This window comes from Lactuca saligna, chromosome 1 (genome assembly GCF_052625555.1).
Source record: "Lactuca saligna cultivar CGN05327 chromosome 1, ASM5262555v1, whole genome shotgun sequence".
In the NCBI taxonomy this organism is placed as follows: domain Eukaryota; kingdom Viridiplantae; phylum Streptophyta; class Magnoliopsida; order Asterales; family Asteraceae; genus Lactuca; species Lactuca saligna.
In genome coordinates, this window is record NC_136417.1 from 21,567,612 (window position 1) to 21,581,710 (window position 14,099).

The 14,099-nt window shown below is 34.0% G+C and overlaps 3 protein-coding genes across 7 annotated transcripts; 2 read left to right on the forward strand and 1 right to left on the reverse strand.

Moving 5' to 3' along the window:
• The first annotated feature begins 1,246 nt into the window (after positions 1–1,246).
• On the forward strand, positions 1,247–4,555 carry LOC145027836 (E3 ubiquitin-protein ligase SIS3-like). Of its 2 annotated transcripts, none has more exons than XM_078976934.1 (10): positions 1,247–1,534; positions 1,638–1,676; positions 2,011–2,077; positions 2,162–2,235; positions 2,402–2,540; positions 2,637–2,729; positions 2,822–2,896; positions 3,183–3,302; positions 3,543–3,656; positions 3,898–4,555. In XM_078976934.1, the coding sequence occupies exons 1-10, from the start codon at positions 1,506–1,508 to the stop codon at positions 4,378–4,380; spliced, it is 1,233 nt and encodes a 410-aa protein (XP_078833060.1). In that variant the 5' UTR covers positions 1,247–1,505; the 3' UTR covers positions 4,381–4,555. The 2 variants fall into 2 exon arrangements, with proteins under 2 accessions (XP_078833060.1, XP_078833061.1); XM_078976935.1 differs by having other exon boundaries at positions 1,248–1,534; positions 1,638–1,686.
• On the reverse strand, positions 4,459–6,585 carry EMB1687 (ribonuclease P family protein / Rpp14 family protein). Of its 4 annotated transcripts, none has more exons than XM_078976939.1 (5): positions 6,457–6,585; positions 6,241–6,306; positions 5,097–5,297; positions 4,830–4,967; positions 4,459–4,741 (listed from the first exon to the last, which is right to left on the reverse strand). In XM_078976939.1, exons 3-5 carry the CDS (start codon positions 5,272–5,274, stop codon positions 4,596–4,598), a joined length of 462 nt encoding a protein of 153 aa, XP_078833065.1. In that variant the 5' UTR covers positions 5,275–5,297; positions 6,241–6,306; positions 6,457–6,585; the 3' UTR covers positions 4,459–4,595. The 4 variants fall into 4 exon arrangements, with proteins under 4 accessions (XP_078833065.1, XP_078833063.1, XP_078833064.1 ...); XM_078976937.1 differs by having other exon boundaries at positions 6,450–6,585; XM_078976938.1 differs by lacking the exon at positions 6,241–6,306.
• Positions 6,586–6,721: 136 nt separating this feature from the next.
• EX2 (UvrB/UvrC domain protein (DUF3506)) lies at positions 6,722–10,301 on the forward strand. The gene is made up of 11 exons (XM_078976933.1): positions 6,722–7,144; positions 7,677–7,793; positions 7,872–7,937; positions 8,032–8,138; positions 8,234–8,315; positions 8,392–9,087; positions 9,159–9,285; positions 9,368–9,519; positions 9,647–9,721; positions 9,815–9,907; positions 10,029–10,301. Exons 1-11 carry the CDS (start codon positions 6,845–6,847, stop codon positions 10,128–10,130), a joined length of 1,917 nt encoding a protein of 638 aa, XP_078833059.1. The 5' UTR covers positions 6,722–6,844; the 3' UTR covers positions 10,131–10,301.
• Positions 10,302–14,099: the final 3,798 nt, after the last annotated feature.

A 14,099-nucleotide genomic window follows, 5' to 3' on the forward strand; every position in this document is an offset into this window, starting at 1 on the left:
TATTCTAGTTTTTGAACTAATGTAGTTTTTTAAATTAATTTAATGTTTCTTTATTGAATGAAAAACTAATTAAAAAATTTCTATGTTTTTTTTTGTATTTAAAAATTGTATTTTTGAATTAAATTTAATTAATTAAATAAGGTGGAGTGATGTGTTTAGTAGTAGGTATCCCATAGTTAATGGTTAGAAATATGGTGATGATGTGATACCTACCATTATAGTAGTTAGTGGTAGGTATAAGAGATGATCTTAGGTGGATTATTTATATCAGTATGTGGAAGATAGATTAAATAGTCTTTTTTTAGATATTTGGGTTGGCTTAGGTTGGCAATGAGGGTAGTCTAAATGATGTAGATATAATCTATGCCAATTAGATTTTGACATATATTGCAAGGTAGTCTATAATAATGATTTATATTGAAGACTTCAATGATGAATTAGATATATCGAGGGAGGCACCGAAGTTGTAGTTTCCACTAATAACATCGTTAAATTTTCTGCTGGACAATTTCTCTAGTCATCATCTCATGAGTATATCAAATAGATTATTGTCCAACGGTATTAGATGTTGTATTCCCTTCTTGAAGTTGAGAGCTCAAGTCTCATATATGACATTAATGAATTAATAAGTAGTTTACGAGTAAGTTAAATATGTATTTTTTTTGAAACCGATCAATATATTAATAATTAATAATTAATAATAAAAGAGTCTAGACCCCACTAGCAAGGAGCTAGAAAAAAATGAAACAAAGAAAAGATAGAATGAACAATAGAAGAAAACAAAAAAGGAAAACCAAAGATTACATGTAATATGAGCAGGTTAGATATGTTATTCGGATATAAATGTCCAAGACACAACTACAATACTGTTTCAAGACAATTACAATGGTTTGATACAAGAAAATTATTCAATGAAATAAATTAATCATTACTCAGAAACTATTCATTGTCGTTGTTTTGTACGAGTACATAGAAACTATTTATTGGTGTGTTTTGCACGGGGTATATGAATATTGATACATTGCTTTTTTTTTTTTTTTTTTTTTTTTTATATATATAAAAAAAAGCTATAAAAGTTGAAAAGAAAAATCGAATAATAATCTCCATGGAATTTTTTGAAAATACAAATGGCTTTTTAAAAAAAATATAATAATAAAATCGGATATTAACCAGTGAGTTTTATCTTATTGGCTTTATATTTCATAAAAATGTCGAATATAATCACATAAATATAAGTAGCTGATAATAAAAGAATTTCAGTGAAATACGTTACCTATTTCTCTCCATGAACCTTTTAACCCGAAGCATATTCCCCAGCTTTCTCTATGCTCAGCTTTGATCGTCAATTCTTGGGAATTTCAGTCACGATAATTTTTTTCTAGCTCGATTGTCTTCCAATCCACTGATTCATTTCTTAGATTCACTTCTTTATACCTTACAAATGAGGTTTTTTATTCAATTTCTGGCAGTGAAGCCTAGGTCTTGCCGCTAGATTATCTTCTTCCATGGCGATCAGAGGCGTACACTTCAAGTGGTACGTAATCCTATAGTAAATTTCATCATACACATTCTGCATTTTGTTGTTTTGTTTTCTGGAAAAGAGTCTGGTTAATTTGTTATAATCTCGAAAATTTCAGGTACGATGGATTCTTCCTAATAATGCTTGCGTTTAGTATGTATCCTTTTGTATCTTAAATGAAATTCGGATTGAAATTTTATTTTTATCGACGTAAAGTATGTTCGAAGGTTACATCGGAAGGAGGGATTGAGTATTGATTTCTGTTTATCCTCCGTGCGGATTCGAACATGCAATCTTCATTCCACTGGTAGTTTAGTAGACGCGAACACTTGCATTTGATCTGCTGTGCACAATAAATTTACAAATTGGTTATACTCAAGGAATGACTTAATGCTAAAAACTTTTAGATAACTGTATTCATTAGTTATGTGATAATTAATATACTCTTTCAAGGATATTTTTTTGTTTTCTTTGCGACTGTAATCAAACAGAGTTATGGTTCTATTGAGTTGGAGGCGCTACTATCTTTGTAAATTTCCATTACATCTGTGGATAGTGGTGGGTAAACTTGATATTGTTTGGTTAAATCTTGCTTAATTGCAATTCTAGAGGCTGATTAATGTCTTTGTTTATTTGGATTAGGTTGATTATAGTGCTGTCTTTGTTTTTCGCCTGTTAATGTTTGTAGATAATGGTCTTGCAGCTGGAATGGGATTGTAAGTCCTTCTAACTCTCAGCAAATAGTATTATTTCTGAATTACTCAACAATGATAACTGTAAAATTGGATACCTCAATGCTATGCATTAAGGATAACACAGCTTAAGATCAAATTTCTCAATCTCATAGTTGATATTTCAATTCTTTTTTTTTAAATGATATAGGGATTTTGGTCGAAGGCAAAGAGATGTTTGTTTTTATGGAAGAGTAGTAGTTCTATCAATTCTGTATGTAATGCTGTATCCGTTTCTTTGGGCATGGAGTGTTACAGGATCTATATGGTTCAATTATGCACACGCCTGTGTATGTGCGTTGTTTTTGTTTCTTGTAATTAACCAATAGGATCCATGTTGTTGTAAATAAAACATTAAATTTTTTTTTTGTCCTAAATTCTTGCAGTTACCTGAAAAGAATCAGAAATGGGGGTTTCTTGTGTGGTTGATTTTCAGCTACTGTGGACTTGTCTGTCTTGCTGTCTATTCAGTAAATAAGGTATAATCTAAGCTCCTATTGTTTGTGATTCATTTCATTTTAATAAAACTTCCATTTTTTTTTTTAAATAAATTCTCCGACCTCTTGTGCAGTGGTTAACAAGAAGAAAAGCTCATTTGGAACGTGCTCAACAAGGGATCCCTATATCCGGTATTTCAGAATATGGGGTAACCTCTGTTGTTCTTTTTATATTGTCTTGTTAATATCTATATAATTGATTGTGCTAGATTCATTTCTTGGTATGTTATTGTCTGAATAAATTAGTAAGATATTTATCGAATATGGGGTAACCTCTGTTGTTCTTTTTATATTGTCTTGTTAATATCTATATAATTGATTGTGCTAGATTCATTTCTTGGTATGTTCTTGTCTGAATAAATTAGTAAGATATTTATCCTACTTTTTTTTTTTGACTTGGTCAACCCTTAAATACCAAATGTATTATCTTTCCAGGTGTTGGTGGACATGATTCGTCTACCAGATTGGGTATTTGAAAGTGCTGCTCAAGAAATGAGAGTCATGGAACAAGATGCCACTCCACATCATCCAGGAATTTACTTATCTGATGCTCAGGTTACAAATAATCTACAACAGAAAACCTTATTTTAATACCATCATCTTATTTGGACTGCAATCATGTATCAAATAAATTTGGAAGAAATAGCAACGTGCCTTCATTGTTTTGTTTATTAACGCATCTTACTTTCAAATTTCAATAAATGAAAGTACATTCCTATTTCTTGAATTATCTCTTAATTTGTTTTGTCTTTTAGAGTGGCTCACCAAATATCCATATCTCCTTTTGTCATGTAGAGGCAAGCAGTGGAGATATTAATTCAGGAACTTCCACTATTCTCTTTGAAAGCTGTTCCAACTGACTGCAGCGATTGTCCAATTTGTTTGGAAGAGTTCCATGTTGGGGATGAGGTAGCAATCCTTCTTATATTTGGGATTAAATGCTTAGAATAGCAACACACTTTCATTGATTTGTTTATTACATAATCCTACTTTTAATTTCTTTCTATTACAATCTTATACTTTGACACTTCTTTCCAATTCAATCTCATCCAAATACAAATCAATTTCATTGTTACAAATCCAATATAAAGAAATGAAAGTAGGATGCTATTTTTGAATTTATCCTTACATTTTTTAACATGAATTTCAGGTTCGTGGGTTGCCTTGTGCTCACAACTTCCATATGGCATGCATTGATAAATGGCTTAGATTAAACATAAAATGCCCTCGATGTCGGTGTTCAGTTTTTCCCAACCTTGAACTTCATGATCTGCCAAATATACCACCCGATCCCAACCGTTCATCAACCTTATCAACAACTTATCATTCACAAAGTCAACCAATCAGCCAAAGCTACTTTTCCAGAATGCAGAGCTTTCTCATGCCAATCCGTTCCGGAAATGCAACATCCTCCTCCACCACCACCAATTCCGGCCCTAGAATCAGTAATGATTCCGATGTTGCTTTGGACATCCATTGTGGGAATGAAGCATCCGAAACCAATTCCAACCCCGACACCAATTCCGACCCTGGAATCAGTAATGATTCCGATGTTGCTTTGGAAATCGCTGAAAATGGAGGCCAATCATCCGAGAGGCATGATGTAGACGCTAGTAAAGAGCGTGTACAATGACCTTTTTGGGTAGTCCTTATAGAGTTGCAATTTTAGAAACAATTTTTTCAAAGGTATGTTTTTAATTACTAAATAACCTGACAGTTAAACTTAATAAATTTAGCTATAAAGGAAACATGTCCAACAATTTAAAAAGTATACATCGTTAATTTAATCATAGTTTTTTTAAATCAAAGACATAGTCTTTCCTTGGCTTTCTCTATTAAGTCATTCTTTCAGTGCTCTAACATCTTAATTCTCTCAAGATTTTGCATATGTTTGTTCACATCTTCTGTTCTGGGAGTCCCACAAATGATCTTCACTTTTTCAAATATCAAATCTTCACACTTTAAAGCTGCAGATTTACAGGCCCTGATATTTCCTTATTCAGGAAAACCATAATAAGAAATGTTACTATTAATAATACATCATGAGACAACTGAAGTTCATCAAATGATTAAATGACTTACCACTAAGATCCAATAGATTGAAAACCACAGGGCAATTTCCTACACTCCTGACCATTGTAATTGCAGCCAAAACTTTTTGATGTTCGTCCCTTGAAGCTCTTATAATGCACACTTTCGTGATCGGATTCACATATTTAACTGCATACAAATACACGAATTTAAACAATATATAAAATGTTACTTTTTTGTTAAATAACAAGTTGTTATGCATTGAACTAAGTTTGATAACAAGGGGACAAAAGACGTGAATACCCACCCTCCTCATACCTTGTAATGATCCTAGCGAAGAGGCAAGACCACACTCGCCAAAGTTTAGGAGAATGCTGTCTTTGATTGCTTTTGAAACATTATGTTGGCTAAGAATGATGGGATCGTCTTTTGAAATATCTTTATTTGGATCCACAGACACCTCCATCACCATGTACCTATTTTTAAATCCCACCATGATGATTTCTCAGCTTCTTAAACCTACAAAATCAAACCAAGTTTAACCACAACTTCAGTTCAAAGTTCAAACTAACAGTGGTTTTTTTGCAACCACACAGAAAACGAATAGCTACATACAGAGTCGTAAATGTTCAGAAAGGATTTGCTTCATTCATCCAAGAATAGATGATGCATAGCTAAAATATTGAACTCGTTAAATTGTTTGTAAACAAATGAACAAATCAGCATAGAGGCATAACTACAAACAGTTGGCATGCTTTGCTTGGGTATGATAAATTCAGAAACAGGAAACATAGATGCAACAGCAAATAGCAAAATCTGAAATTGATTTGTGCTATAAATTGATAATTGGCAACATATGAAATTCATTTGTGCTACATTGTGGCATAAAACTCGTTCATTAGCATATGTCGTGCATACATAAAACATAAAACTTGAGATGAATTAGTTACGGTTTATGGATTAACAAATCAACAGATGACATACATGCATAAATGTCAAGTTAATGTCAAAACTAAAAAAATATTAAACTATTAATCAAGTTAATGTAAACATCATTTATCCAAACAAAAAAGGACATTTAGAATGAAATAAATCTCACCAGAAACATTCTCCTGTAACACCTGCCCTAAAGTTTAATGAACTGTCAACTTTTTATCAACATATTTAGCCTTTTTTTTTTACCTGAATTGGCACTTTTACTTACAATCCAATTCCCGTAGATAATCCCATCAAACACTATTCACTTTCTGTTACTTTACCTACTCTAATCTGTTCTTAAGGGTCAAACCCACAGGTTTGCTCGTGGCAATCTTTATGATGGTCTAGAACAGTCTAATTTCAGTAAGTAAGCTCAAACACTCATCAAAGCAAGAGGATTACTCATGCGTCTTGAAAGACTAGAACAAATCTATAAATACAGACAACACAGATGCAAAAAATAGTAGAATTGCAACGAACTCACTTAGGAATTTTCTCGAACACCTAATATGCAATGCAACGTCTTTATGGTGAAAGGATACCTTGTTACCTGGTTGAATCACCGATACTAAAGTAATGAAAATCACGATTTGCTAATGTCAAAACTCAAAAAGAATCAATCCAAAAGAACAAAAATGAAATCGCAGTAGCAATTAAAAAAAATGACAGAGAAGAAGGAGAAATCGATGATACCTTGTACCTGGTGATGGTGAGAAGGTGAAATCGCATATGCTGGAAAAATCGGAGGCAGTCGTTGAGATGATTGAGAAGTCGCAAAACGTTATTTGCTGGAGATACAAGGGCAAGAGTAAACTCTCGTCTTTTTATTCTTTTCCCTCCCAATCAATATCATGTCATAAAGGGGTTATTCTGTAAGACACAAAACTATAGGGGTCTATTGTGATAAAAATGATCAAAGAGGAGCCCACGGTGGCATGTTGAATTTGTGACAGTGATCAGTTTTGTATATTATCCGGCGATTTTATCCACACACCCCCGACTCCCGCTCTCCACAAACCCTAGAAATCCTTCTCGCAGAAGCAGTAGAAAAAGAAGAAGAGAAGACAGTGCACAAGTGCGAGGAAGATATGGCGGTTGCGAATGCTTATTGGGCTACAGGAACTTTAGTCCCAAATATCCCCCAAATCAGACCTCCTATATCTTCTTGTTTCGATTTGTCTGTTGCCAAGAAATCTTTCAGTCTGAGGTTCGTATCGGGTTCGTGTAATGCTCTAAAATCTTCGCCAATTCATACCCGCTGCCATTGTAGCAGCACCAGCACTAATTCCGACCATGCCAGTGCCACCTCTTCGGATTGGGATTGGAATACGTGGACTCGTCATTTCTCCGAAATCGAGCTTGCTGAGCGTTCTGTTTCTCTTCTTCAGGTGTGTTGATATGTATACTTTTGCTGTTGGACCTGTTGGTTATCCGCCCTATGCCCGTTACACTTGCTTATCGTTGTTGAATTGTCAATGTTTTGTTGTATGTGGATTTGATTAACTGAAGATTAAAACTATCATGTGATGATATGATGTTAGTTCTGAAAGGTCATCTCATATGGCTAAGGATTTGGAAATTATACTTTCTAGTTCATTGTCTGTTAAGTCCCATGCTCATTTATTAGTTCCCTCTGATAGTCCTATGATTTGGGTGTTTCTGTGTGATATAGAAGTATATGTTAGTTTTAGCTTTTCTGGAGCTTGCACTTGACCATGGTAGCAAACTACATGTCATATAATCTTTTGGTTCTTTTCTATGTCTGTTTCAAGTTAGCATTTTTCTTTCATTAAGTATGGTTAAAATCAAAACTTAAAAGGATTAATGATTTCAATTATTGGTATGTTACAAGAAAATGCATGGTCAAAAGTTTGGTGTTTTACTCATTCATCTATTGTAACAAGTTTCCATGGTTTGCAGTTTCAACTTGAAGAAGCAATAGAGAAAGAAGATTTCCAGGAAGCTTCAAAGTTGAAAAGAGCTATAGCAGAAGCAACATCCAAGGACAGTGTTGCAGAAATTATGTCAGAGTTGAAGGTCAGACCAGAGTCAAATGAGTAAGAAAGTTATGAATATGTACAAATCTCCAGTCCTCATTGGTCTATTTCTTTGCAGACTGCAATCCATGAAGAACGTTATCATGATGCTTCAAAGCTGTGTAAAAATACAGGAAGTGGTCTGGTAATATTATTCAGCTCATCTTAATTAAGGCCACTAATTAAGATTAGTTTATATCATAAATTCATAATTAATAAATGATCACTAACACTTTCAGGTTGGTTGGTGGGTTGGCTACTCCAAAGATTCTGATGACCCATTTGGAAGACTTATACGCATAACACCAGGTGTAGGCAGATTTATTGGCAGAAGTTATAACCCAAGGTATAATTATAAGAATGTAAAAAAAACACAGTATTTTTCTGCATTCAATTCACATAATATCTACAAACTACAGTGGTGATGTTTGTATATTATAGACAATTGGTGTCTGCATCTCCTGGAACTCCACTTTTTGAAATTTTTGTGGTCAAAGAGACTGATGAAACATACACCATGCAGGTAGGTAACTTACAAATCACAACATTATGTTGATTTATCATTTCTTATATAATTATTATTCTTTTCCTTTTCATAGGTAGTGTTCATGCAACGAGCCAAATCAAACAACTCAAAAGCCACAGCTCCATCCATGAAAGGGACATCAATGGCAGATATCGAGAATTCGTCTGTAATTGATGTGAAAGTGAATGAAGAAAAGCCTGGTAAAAATGATGGAAAAAGTATAAATTTTGAGGGAGACACTGAGGAAGGGATAAGAAGCGTGTTAAATTTTCTTAAAGACAAAATTCCCGAATTAAAAATAAAAGATTTAAAGGTTATGAAAGTGGATGTTGAAGAAGTAATGGCCGATGATGATGATACTGTGAATCAGTTATTACAAGAAGATGATGAGAAAACAACTTCAGATGATGAAGAAGAAGACTCTGAAGTGGAATCTGAAACAAGTGATCTTGATCTTGATGTGGGAACAAACAATGATGCAGCAGAAGATGGTAAAAGTTTAGACATGAAACTTTTTGTTGGTGGGGTTTTACACAACAGAGAGGACACGCCCTCGAAAGATGAATTTGTGCGTGTTCCTGCTGAAATAGAAGAAATGGAAAAAGACTCATTTGTCCTTCATGTCCCTGTTAAAAGTCATGATTCGGATAGTGAAGAAAGCATTGCATCTAAAGTCAAAATGGCTGCTATCGCCAGCCAAGGTGTTTCTGAACTTATGCCTCCTGATGTGGCCAAGGCTTTATGGAGTTCTGATAAAGTTTCTAGAAAGGTAAGCCATGAGACTAAATGACTGTTTTACCCTTGCATTTCAAAGAAAAGTAGATTGATATAAAAGTGTAGGTGTCAAGGGATGTTCGTGAAATTGTCAAGTTTGCGGTTAATCAAGCAAAGAAGCGTGAAAAATTGTCAGAGTATACAAATTTCAGTCGGATCACCACATCCAGAGGGGATCTGGATCCATTTGATGGTGAGTCAGAGTCTCTTTAGACCTTTCAAAAAAGTCTAAAATACCCTTTTGTTAAAACGTATTCGTTTTTTTATATAAATAGGTCTTTATGTTGGTGCATTTGGGCCATATGGGACGGAGGTTGTACAATTAAGGCGTAAATATGGAAACTGGAGTGGTGCAAATGATGTTGAGTTTTTTGAATATGTTGAAGCTGTGAAGGTGACAGGCGATTTAAATGTTCCTGCTGGCCAGGTTAGTAATTTTTATATTATTCTTGACAACTTTTATATATATATATATATATATATATATATATATATATATATATATATATATATATATATATATATTATTTTGTAATTGACTGTTTTGACCTTAGGTGACATTCCGTGCCAAACTTGCAAAAGGGAGCCACTTTTCAAACCGTGGGATGTATCCAGATGAATTGGGAGTGGTAATTGTGAATATAAATTTCTGGATTTTAACCACACTAAGTCAAAAAAAAAAAAAGTGAAGTTAATTGATTCAAATGGTGTCTTGTTTTTAGGTTGGAAGCTACAAAGGTCAAGGTAGGATTGCTGAAGTTGGATTTACAAATCCAAGATGGGTAGAGGGGGAACTTCTCCAACTCAACGGCAAGGTGAATATCATATTTTCTGACACTAAACATGAAATAAAATAAGTGAAAAAGTTGAATTTCATTTTCTCCCAAAAAATATAAATACATTACATAAATCAAGAATTTTATTACTTTTTGTCAGGGTATGGGACCATATGTCAAAGGTGCTGACCTTGGTTTCCTCTATGTTGTCCCCGAGCAAAGTTTTCTTGTGCTGTTTAACCGTTTGAGACTTCCAGAATAAACACCGTGGCCTCATGCACACCCAATCAACAATGTAGCTACTAAAACTTCTTTTTCTTCTCTAGTCATACGTGTTAGTATATCTTAAAAAAAACGCATATATATATATATATATATTTTTCATATAGAGAATACAATTGTTGGCCTGAAATTTACTTTAGATATTTTGACATCTGTGTTTGATTGAGATTGTTGGTGGGATTTCTGGGTCCCACGAATTTTATTTAACAATGAGTGTTGCATTATTAGAGGTATTTTTTTTTTCTTTCTAAAGTTGATATGATCATGCACAACTGTAATTTCTATGGAAAAATAGCTTTAAGGAAAGGGAGAGATGGTGGGGTCTTTGGTGTGTTTTTTTATTGCCTAATTCAGCATGCTGATTTGTATCCAATTAGTGATTATTTTACTACCATAGGTGGGGTGTATTCTTACTTGATTTGCTTTTGGAGTTAAAAGCAATAAAGATAAAGGGGCAGGTTTTGTTGAACAAATGGATCTTTATGATAAAGTAGAATAAGTGGATGCTGATGCTATCTTTTTTACTTGACACAACAAAAACAAATTCTGGGAATTTTGTTTTTCAATAATAATTATAACAATAATAAGAGTAAGTGATTATAATACAATAGTACATACCTAGTTACGAAACAGAATAAGGGGATGCTTTTGATTTGATGCTATCTTTTCATAAGTTTTTTGTTGCTTTTTTACTGGCTTAAATTTTTTAAAATCAAATTATTTTGGAGGGAACAATAGCAATAATCTTTGTGTATATGTGTAATGTATAAAGGGTTTGTGAACCCACACTTTTTGGATAAAGTGTTATCAGTAATTCTGAGATTTGTTGTAGTTGTTAATGGAGTGCAATTTAAATTGATGTCTTGTCTATTAACCATGATTAAAGGAGCTTGTGAGATTTGTTGTAGTTGGTATTTAATTAATAATCGCAAAATTTTGTTAATGGGATGTTTAGGCGTATGTTTGGAAACGATTATATGATATTAAATAATCTGTTGTATTAAAGCAGTCTGAATGGGATAAGTGCTAAGATGTTCTTGTGCTGTTTGAACTAATAATAACGAAATAACCATATATTTGATTGTTAAACTAATAACTAAAATGGTTTGAAAACACTTTTCTTAGAAAAAAAAAAAAAAAAGATGTCTTGTGAAGTGAGCAAAAGTTAAAATAATTATTCAGTCTAACTTTGATTTACTATTTTGTAACCAATTTTATTGCTGTGAACTTCTGATTTTGAAAAGTTAAAATAATTACTACAGGTCCAACTTTCAGTTAACTATAAACAAAGCGGTTTTCAAAACATTTGCGTGTGACTGTGTTTGGTACAAAACTTTTAGCTTTTAAGACTAAACTTCATCTGCAGCATGAAAATTATTTTTAATTTTAAACAAAAAAACTTTGAATCAAAAAACTGTTTCAATTGGTTTTTGGAAGAGTTTTTATTACTGTAGCATAATAAAATTTGGCAATTTTACCTATTTGGTCATTCAAGTAACTTTTTTTGCACAATAAACCATTCAATTTAAAACTTATTTATCAATTGCACCATTATATTACCTGATACATGTACATCCAGTTATTTTTATAATGTGACGTTTTAAATTAGATTTCTTTATATCTTTTAAGGGCACCTAACTTTTGTATCAATCAACAACAAACACTAACTTAAGACCTTTAACTCTAGTGAGAGAAGGGTGGTCGTGAACAAGATGCCAAGGGTTATAGGTGATCGTATTGAAGCGATGTTTGAAGATAAACAACCTAGCTTAGGGCTAGGAAGATGCCATTATGATTTTTTGTTTTTATCTTTATGAACCTAGGTTTGATTTTGGATGTGATCCCGATTTCTTACCTAATCACAATTCAAATTTGATGAAATTTGTTGGTTTATGTCCGCAAACCCACATTACCATCTTAGAGCTTTCTTCCAACTTCGACTTTTCATGGCTTTGCACCCATGAATCCTTCTAATTACGACAAAGGTCGCTCAACACCTTCAAAGAGGAAGTCTCCTAAAATACATATGCACAAACAATTATGAAAATCCAGATTTTATACAAACACCAAAAACCCAAAAGTTCATGATTGGCGACGATCACTCTAGGGCCAACGACAACTAAAGGATGAGAGAGGCTAGAGGAGGGGAGGGGCAGAAAGGATCAGTGAAGATGAAGAAAAAGAGGGAATCGGATGCAAACGGGATGATAGGACAACTAACTCAAAATAAATAATTACCTATATTGACAACTTACTTCAATATCACATGTGACAGCTAAGAATAGTTACTTAGAAACCGATAAATATTGGAGTGGTTCCCATATATGAAAGGTACAATGATACTTTAGGGACTAATTGCAAAAAAAAAAAAAAAAAAAAAACAAAAAAACTTGAGTGTAAATATATGAATTGACCAAACTTTATTGTGCTACAGTAACCTTTTCCTTTTTTTGGAAAGTTGTTTTCAAAATAGTAAGGATATGTTTTACACAAGATTCGTAACATTCGATTCCAGGCATGTTTTTGTTGGTCCTTTAAGTTTATAATTTTTTGCGAAAATGGTCCCTCATACGATGGGCGTACATTTGGTCCCTTAGCGTACATGCACGTTTAGAGTCAGGGAACTTAACCACGTATGATGGGCATACCTGGGGCATATGACATCCAAGACAAAACCCAAATTTTTAGGGCATGTGCCCTATTTAAGCATCATTATGGCCTTTGGACACTTACCCTCATCAACCTCCACTATTTATTACGTCCCATTGAAGCCCTAGTTCATCCTTTGAGTGTTCTTGAGCTTTGAAGTGATTTTTGTGGCATTTTGGTGTGTTTTCAAGAAGAAGGAACTTGGAGACCAAGCATTTGTAGAGGTTGAGTTTCTAGATCTAGAGTCTTCATCAACTTAGGGAGCTTTTGAAGGTATAAAGCTCTTACCTTGATGATTCATTTGGATAGTGGCTGGTTTATGAGCTTTACTTGGTCCCATGGCTTCTCTTTGTGAGTTTAGACAACTCCAAAAGTTAGAGGTGTTAGATCTCCGTCCCTTTGTTGTTATAGATGCATAAAAATGTCATCTTGATGGTGTTATGAGTCCATGTATGAATTTGAGTCCTTAATATGTGCCTTGATGGACAAAAATGGATGTTGGGTTCCATTACGACATGCTAAGGGTTAAAGTTGTCAACTCTATGTATTAGAACCTTATAATGGAGAAGATCTGAAAGTTGGACCGAATGGCTTAAGGGATTAAACACTAAATGACTTAAGTTGGTAAGCAGTCCAATACGTTGGGTGTACCAAAAGGTACGTTATGCATAGTGGTGGTCGAAGTACGCCAAGTGTACATTGTGTACGTGGTGTATACGCCTCTTAGTGGGCTTTTGGTTATCGGTTGGGCTTTGGACATTTGGGCCTTAGTTGTAACACTCCAAATAAACCATTCTAACCCCTTGAAATGATTTAATTTGGCAAAAATGGTCCCTTTGGTACGTTAGGCGTACCTAAGTGTACGCTTAGCGTATTATGGAGGAAGGATCGCGAAGGAATATTGAGTACGCGGGGCGTACATGTAGGTATGCGGGGCATACGCGATAGAGGACCGAAACCCTAAAACCCGGACGTGAGACCTCTTTATTATCCTTAAGCCACTTGGACCAAACCCTAATCAGCCTCTGGAGTCTTATTTCGTCCCTTTACCTTAGTTTTCCTTTGAGAGTGTGATTTTGGAGCATACAAGTGTGTTAGTGGCCATTTTGGAGCTTATTCAAGAAGAAGAAGTTAGTGAGCAAGCTTGTGTGGCATTGGGCTTCAAGAACCTGCATCTAGTTCATCTTGAGGATCTTCTGGAGGCATAAAGTCTTAATCTTGCCATCATTAGATTGAGTTAGGGTTTTCTATATTGTCCTTTTTTTGTTCTTAGATCTTCTATTGGGAGTTGAGCAACTCC

Excerpts from the sequence above, each read along its gene's own strand:
- EX2 (XM_078976933.1), top strand. The coding sequence starts at position 6,845 with ATGGCGGTTGCGAATGCTTATTGGGCTACAGGAACTTTAGTCCCAAAT. Across the intron at positions 8,316-8,391 it reads ATGAAACATACACCATGCAG|GTAGTGTTCATGCAACGAGC; the intron begins GTAGGTAACTTA and ends TCCTTTTCATAG. Across the intron at positions 9,286-9,367 it reads GGATCTGGATCCATTTGATG|GTCTTTATGTTGGTGCATTT; the intron begins GTGAGTCAGAGT and ends TTATATAAATAG.
- EMB1687 (XM_078976938.1), bottom strand. The coding sequence starts at position 5,274 with ATGGTGGGATTTAAAAATAGGTACATGGTGATGGAGGTGTCTGTGGAT. Across the intron at positions 4,968-5,096 it reads TTCGCTAGGATCATTACAAG|TTAAATATGTGAATCCGATC; the intron begins GTATGAGGAGGG and ends ATTTGTATGCAG. Across the intron at positions 4,742-4,829 it reads CAATCTATTGGATCTTAGTG|GAAATATCAGGGCCTGTAAA; the intron begins GTAAGTCATTTA and ends TTCCTGAATAAG.
- LOC145027836 (XM_078976934.1), top strand. The coding sequence starts at position 1,506 with ATGGCGATCAGAGGCGTACACTTCAAGTG. Across the intron at positions 2,078-2,161 it reads CATTACATCTGTGGATAGTG|GTTGATTATAGTGCTGTCTT; the intron begins GTGGGTAAACTT and ends TATTTGGATTAG. Across the intron at positions 3,657-3,897 it reads AGTTCCATGTTGGGGATGAG|GTTCGTGGGTTGCCTTGTGC; the intron begins GTAGCAATCCTT and ends CATGAATTTCAG.